The sequence below is a fragment of the Anopheles ziemanni genome, chromosome 3 (assembly GCF_943734765.1).
Source record: "Anopheles ziemanni chromosome 3, idAnoZiCoDA_A2_x.2, whole genome shotgun sequence".
Taxonomy (NCBI): domain Eukaryota; kingdom Metazoa; phylum Arthropoda; class Insecta; order Diptera; family Culicidae; genus Anopheles; species Anopheles ziemanni.
In genome coordinates, this window is record NC_080706.1 from 87,460,996 (window position 1) to 87,468,547 (window position 7,552).

The following is a 7,552-nucleotide window of genomic DNA, read 5'->3' on the forward strand; positions in this document are numbered from 1 at the left end:
TTACCAACTTTTTGTGAAGTGCTTAAACAATTTGCAAAACCATTCATTTTACACTTTTTTTTTTAAATTTTTCAGAGTTAATTTTCCAGTTCAAACAAGCTTGTAATATGCAACAACGTTGCCTAACACACTTTTTTGGTACTGATTTTTAGCACAATAATTTGTATGTAACTAAAAACCTAGCAAAAGCAAGGATTCTCAAAGCATACATTTTAGTTATTAGTTTATCGTACTGCTATATAAGTCCACTACTATATAAGTGTAAAGGGCTGGCGTAAATTGATCCGCAAAATGGGTGACTTGGCAGTCAACGATATTATTGTTTCAAATATTTTAGAACAATCGGGCATTATATTGGGTTTCAGCCGTAGAATAAGTAAACTTAAGTTCATTATATTTTCTCGATTAGATGCTAGTAAAGTTATTTATTGCTATATATTTACGAAACAAATCAACGTGGCATAGCTTTGCTAATTAATTTTGCCCAAAAGCTAGCTCCATCACTGCGATGGACTCGACGGTTGTTGTTGACAGACTTTCCATCGGGAAACACTCGTCAGGTTGGTTCAACCTTCTAACATACCCACAAACCAGTGAAGGTCGTGTTTTCGATTAGTTGCTTACGATAAGATTACGATGAAGATGACGAAGATAAGGACGTCTGGGTTTTGCACATCTTTTTCGCACATTTCGTCGAGTTGTTAGACATCGTGCTTGCTTGAGCATCGAGCTTGTCGTTGATGTTTTCACTTTTCTTTTTACGTCAACAGAAACCGAACGAGCCAAAAGGATCCTTGAAGAAGAAAGGAAACGCACGGCAGCCGATAACGATGGTGTTCGTGAGCTCGGCCGTGCTGGGGGCGGCCGCCGGCACCGGTCTGGCCCTGCTGGTGGCCGTCACGATCGTGATGTACCGGTACTACGTGGTGCGCCGGAAGGGCAAGGAGTGGGCCGAGCTGGACCGGCTCGAGGAGAAGAAGGCGGCCCGGAAGATCAACCTGCAAGACTGCAACGTGACGAGTGGCTCGGTGCCGGTGCAGCCGGCCAGCAGCGTGGTTCATCATTCGATTAGCTCGGAAACGCTGGCGACCGGCCCGGTCGAGGTTACGCCGAGCCCGCTTCAGCCGGGTCTGCCCGACCGGTCGGCCAAGAAGACGTACGGGACGGGTGGAGCGGCTGACACACGCGGAGGTTCCGGTTCCAGGCCACCACATCCTCACGCCGCCGCTTCCTCCTCGCGCAACAACAGCATGGAAAGCGTCCATTCCCGGAGCTCGGTATGTGCCTTGTTTCGGATCGATTCGTGGAGCTGTCCTTGTTCGTTTCGCTCAGTTTTTCTTCCTCCATTTCCACAGAGCTACCGCGAGTGCATGCCGAAATTTATGACACACGCCAACAGCGACACGCGTTCCACGGCATCCGATAATTTGATTTTGAGGGTAAGTTGGTGACACATGATAAACTGTGTTGGACACGATTCGGACGTAGGTAAGTGAGAGGGGAAAGCTACAATCCGGGAAAGGAATTCATTACTAATTGCGTTTGATACAATTTCAACAACAACAACAACAGCAACGAAGCTATAACGCTCCATTGGACATGTTTGTTACCTTGATTCAGTCAATAATTGATTAGTTTTGTACTGCTCTGTATGATTCCCGCATACACTTTCGTTTCAGGTAGGGGTTCCTGGGGTAATACGCACCCCTGAAGGAAAATCGTTCAGTTTTCAATGAACTTTGTTAGTGATTGTTCATTTTATCAATCCATTTGGTTCATTTGCTTTTTTTCACAAAAAATAACATACAGTTTAATTTATAGATAGTTTTTTTGTAGATAGTTGAAGCAAAATGCACTTGTGCTGGGACAATATGCAACATAACAAAAGGGGCAATACCGCATCACAACAAAGAGGCAAAATGCTCCAATCCTAAAATAACCAAATTCAATCAATGAAATCAATGGGATCAATGAATAAGTTTAAAAATGTCATGTGATTTGCCAAAAAGTAAATGTAATTCTAGGAGACAATGCTTTTATTATTCAACAGCATCTCTATATTGAAAGATAACATTTGTTTTAGTTTGTTTACAAACTGATGCATTTTTTCCTGTTCTACGTGGTGGATTATGCCCCCTTTATAGTTGAACAAATTTTTAATTATTAATACGAATAGTGGTGCATATTTACCAAGATTTTTATATGTAGTTTGAAACTTTAATTTTATTTAACAGAACTATGTATAACATAGTCCGCGGCGGTCCGCGACAGCCGAGCGGTAGCGCCGGTTAGAAAATCGGACAATGAGTGCTGGGGCTCACCACCTCTACGGCGTGGGTTCGAATCCCTACCGAGATCGGACCTGGAGGGGAGCTGTACGAGAGGACTGACTATCCACGTACAACAGGGAAACAAGTCTCGTAAGCCCTTAACGGGCAGGCATGACCAAGTGGTCGTTACGCCAAGACGAAGATGTATAACATAAACAGTGCAGATTGATCAGCAAAATTACATCAGATCTTGTAAGAACCGATGATGTTCATGTTTGGTTTTTATTTCGCTTTTCTGTAAATGTTTGGCTCACAGAATGACCATATTTTAGTTCACTCTTGCTACTGTTTTTGCGATCAAAACCAATTTTTCGTAAGAAATTATAAAAGGTGCATTTTGACTTAGGAGTCCATATTACCCTAGCCACCCCTACAAACATAAATTAAAACAGATAGAAACGATTACTGCCTTCAGAAAATTTTAGTTGTGTGATTTCCATAGCAACGTGAAACGTATCATCAACGCCAGCGCGAAAAATCTTGTATTTGTTTGTTTTTTATTTTTAATTGTCTCTTTTTATATTTATATCTGTTTTATGTATTCACGTTAAGCATTCGCGAATTTTCAATATTAGCTAATTAGTGTTCTCATGTTTTAACTACACCTTTCAATTACACTAAAGGGTGTCCCAGAAAGTATAAGCACGATTTCAAAATTAGGTAAAAAATAAAACCTGTTCCAGAAACTGAATTTTTGTTTCATAAATTGTGTTTGGGTTCTGTTCTGGACTATTTGCGAAAGATAAAATTTTTAAAAATTGAATCGTATTCCAATGACCGCACTTTTGTTCTGTCGCCTCCGATTTGGCTCAGCACATACTTATCGTGAACGGTTTTCGACACTTTTGAACGGTTTTACACTTTTTTTGAAAACTGTTGATGTTTTCCGTAGCTTTAACATGTTTTCTCAAGTGTGCCTTCGTTAGCGACCATAATATCTCAATTGGTCTGGTCTTGGTCGACTTTTCGTCGAACTGATGCATGAGGGTTGACCACACAGCAGCTTGTCGTACAGCTTCCGTGCCCGATGTTTAATGCATGCAGCCTAATTTGTAGTCCGTTTCGATTTCTTTTGGATTTTGTACGATTTTAAATTCAATCTTGCCTTGTCTCATTGGACGTTACTTTTTAACGTACCCATTTGTTGAGCCACATCGCGAATGGAACTTTCCTATTTTTGCTTGATTGCTTTTGCTCTTTCCCGGTTCAACTGTTGGTTGATAGGACCAGGTTTTTGACCACTTTTAAGCGTATCCTCGAAGCTGTACTCCTCCCGAAACTTTTGGATGGCGGTTCGTACGGCTCCGATACTCACACCTACCGATTTCGCCAATTTCCTTAGCGAAATGTAAGGAGTAGAACACCATTTGTGCAGAACGCTTTTGCGCTTTTTGACGGAAATGCCTCGCATTTTAACAGAAACGGTTGAAAAAAATAGTTTCGATGCATTATCCAGTAGGTTTGAATGCAAACAATCAAACACCCGAAGAATCAACTGTTTGGCGTCATCCGTTTTCCAGAAACGTAATTTAGAAATCGTGCTTATACTTTCTGGGACACCCTTTATTTAGAGCACCTGCTTTTCTTTATTCTTACTACGCGTTACTTTTGCTTATTTGTTCAGAAAACTTCACGCTCGCCGAGTCCAATGCGCACATTCAGCCTGGAAGGACGTTTCCCTATCGGTTCCGGTTCCGGCGGACCAGGGGAAGGTACGGAACGAGGCAGCAAGGTCAGCCTGGCGTCGGTCGTAAGTGTCAATCCGCGCGACATCAACTCGCCGAAGAAGCGCAACAGCACCTTCTCGGGTGTGTCCATGTCGAGCGAATCGGGCGTCCCGGACAGCCCAATCGGTTCCATCCGGTCATCCGACAGCACCCGCTCTCCCCGACGCCGCGTCCCCGTCATCCTGGCCGCGAATGACATCCACTCCGTACTGGGTCGGTTCCACTTGCGGCTGAAGTACGATGGCGCGAAGGAGGAACTGATGGTGCATCTGGTCGAAGGTAGGGTCGTGTTTCTACATTCCACTGGAACGTTGTAACTGAACGCCTTTCTGGACCATCTTAGCGCACGATCTTACGCCCGGCGGGAATGCCAGCTTCCGCGATCCGTACGTGAAGATGTACCTGGAGCCGGACGACGAACAGCGGACGCAGCAGACGGCGGTACATCGCACCGAAACGCATCCGTACTTCGACCAGCAGCTTTCCTTCCCGCTGAAGCCACGGAATTTGGTGAAGAGCAACTTTGTCCTGCAGGCAAGTAGAATTCTCCGAGGAAAATCGTTCATACTCAATGACCCATTTGTAGGTGAAATCAGGATTAAATTGCGTGTTTTTGTCAAACATTCTTTTGCCAGTTTTCTAAAAATTCATCCTTTTATTCTTCCACCTTGAAATAGTTGAAATAGGTAAAATAGTTTCTTGCTTTCATGGACAATGTAGCACAAACACGTTAATTTTACGAAATTTTCTCTATGTTGTATGACGCACGTAGGGTTTCTTTACTCCAAATTACAATTCGTATTAGGAAAAACACCAAGGGAATAGTGAAAACAATTTGTAATTTTTTCGTACCGTCATTGGCACACGACCGTGACGTAAGACCTTGTTTTCATTTCGTGGAAAAATGTCTTTAACAGATGCCATTCCAGGAAAAGGTTATTGAATAGCACCGTCTTTCTGTATCCTATTCACTTTTCTGAGAAACTGTACGAGAATTTTCTTTCCCTGAGTCCCTTTCTCGAGTTTTCAATCGCACTATGCTCTTGAAATGAATGGAAAATTCCGGAAACCAGGGTTTCACCGGTGCAAAATATGGTTTCCTTTCGATAAACAGTTTTCAGGGATGGCCTTTTGGAAAGTTTTGCTTTTGTTCACGAACAGTCGAATTTTTCTTATATAAAATTCGGGTCGTCGAATTTTAAAATATGTATAAAATCTGCTTATCGTACGGCAACAAAACGTCCACTGTAATCCCGTTGGAAATTCCATAAGCGAACTAGTATGTGACTGATTTCGTTTGCTGTTTTTCTTTTCCTTCACGCTGACAGCTTCTCGATTACGATCGCTTCTCGCACGACGAGGTCGTCGGGGAGATCCGGTTCCTGCTTAACACGCTCGACCTGTCCGGGTGCGAGCTGTGGGGTGATCTGATCGCCGTCCGGAAGCCCTCGGAGACGACGACCGAGCTGCTGATTTCCCTCAGCTATCTGCCCCAGGCCGAGCGGCTGACGGTGGTTGTGATGAAGGCGAAAAACCTCACCATCTCCCACGAACCTTTTGTGAAGGTGAGCTCTTTCCCCCCATCTTGCTGTTCTTGCGAGTTTCGTTTGTTTGGTGTGATTTTTGTTAGTTTTGCTCACATCAGTTTTTGTCACGTAGAAAAGCGGTTACAAGCCGCCCTCGGGGGGAGGTTAGATGGTTATGTGTTCATTCTTTTATCCTTTCCTAATATTTATTCATGCCCCATCGCCCATAGCTGTACCTCCTGGTGAACGATAAGCGCACCAAAAAGCGTAAAACCAGCGCCATCCGGGCGCTCGATCCGACCAATCCGATCTGGAACGAAGCGTTTACGTTCGAGCTGCCGTCCTCGCAGTTGCAGGACGCCGGCGTGGAGCTGTTCGTGACATCGAACGAGGGCGAAGGGCAGGATCTCGGTTGCGGGGTCGGTCTGCGCGAGGGCGGTACCGGCACGCAGCACTGGCAGGATCTGATGCAGAACAACCGGAAACCCATCGCCATGTGGCACGTTCTGCGATAAATGGGAGTGCAAAAGGGAAATGCAAGGAATAAAGCAGAACAAAATTCACCCAACGGTAGTTTATTCCTTTAAAGAACAAAGGTTAGTCCGAGGAAGGACAAGAGGGAAGTGGTTCGGTAGAGTTAACAAACAAACGATGCAGCAAACCACATAACAACATACACTGCGGTCTGCAAACGAACCAACGAACAAAAAATGATGTTTGTAAATTCCATCAAAGCAAGCTAGACTGCACTCAGACGATAACCGTTACGGGGCCATCAAAGCAACCAGCCACAATTGAAATAAACCCACGTGACAGAGGAAGGATAACCTTTCCCTACGTAGAGGTCGAAATGTGGCGTTCCTTTCATACTTTGTTTTAACATAAAAACTAAAGAGAACAAAATTCACATGGATATGATTTTTCACATAATGCTTGAATATTTTTTAAACTTGCGATCCGATTCTCGCCAGCCAGAGATGAAAGATCAAAGGTTGGTGGAAAAACACCCGGCACGTTTAAACAATATACTTGCAGCAGGATTAAAGAATTGTGTAAGCGATGTGTATATGTTGAAGGACAAAAGTAATGGAAAAATAAATAATTATGCATGTGAATGTATTATGTTACCAGCTGCGAAGTAGATGTAAACCATAAGGGCATGTAAACGAAGACCTGCAAAATATCCTTAAGTATCCTCGCTGTGGTCGATAAAGAAAGATATTTAACAAACGTTAAAGATAGCATACCTCCACCGTCGTACAAGCATCAAAAAAGGTTGTTTTCAATTGTATATGCTATAGTGGTGTAAAATGTGTTGATCCTTTCAGCAAGTTTTTAAAGCGCTTAATACGGTTTCATCTCATGCCAAAGAAGTAAAGTAATTTTGGTTAGTTTTGCCTACAGTATATGATTCAAGTTTGGATTTTAGTAAACATTTACAAAATAGTACAATTACATCAATTGTTCTGAAAATGAAAATCACTTTGTTACTTCAGTAGACTGAGCGTATCCACGAACAATTTGATAAACATTATAAATTTTACGCAAAAACGCAAAGGCATAAGAAAACTTGTTTCATAAAATTTCTACCACAAATTAAAGTAGAACCACGGCTCCACACTAAATCGATAAAAGAAGAAACATCGCTTTGCCTATGGTAACAAAGTTGACGAAAGGTCTATCTCAGAAAAGAGCTTAAAAAAGCGACAGCCAAACACGCATTGCTGCAAACGAACGAAAGATTGTGAATTATGCATACAAATATTTTCTTAAACCATCATTGAACGTTGTTAAATATTGGACTTAAAAAATAATAACAACAAAAAACATAGATCATACACACAAAAACATGGAAAAAATGGAAAACATTCAAACGAAACGCTTCACAGTGAATATGAAAGTACATGTTTTGTATGCCGTACTGAAACCGTTAGACTAAACTGGAAGCAGAACTGCTTTTGATGATATA

At 42.6% G+C, this 7,552-nt stretch overlaps 1 protein-coding gene across 1 annotated transcript; it reads left to right on the forward strand.

The window, feature by feature from the left end:
* Window positions 1-830: 830 nt before the first annotated feature.
* Window positions 831-6,098, forward strand: LOC131288279 (synaptotagmin-5). The gene is made up of 6 exons (XM_058317399.1): window positions 831-1,277; window positions 1,356-1,439; window positions 3,955-4,336; window positions 4,401-4,591; window positions 5,386-5,622; window positions 5,814-6,098. Exons 1-6 carry the CDS (start codon window positions 831-833, stop codon window positions 6,096-6,098), a joined length of 1,626 nt encoding a protein of 541 aa, XP_058173382.1.
* Window positions 6,099-7,552: the final 1,454 nt, after the last annotated feature.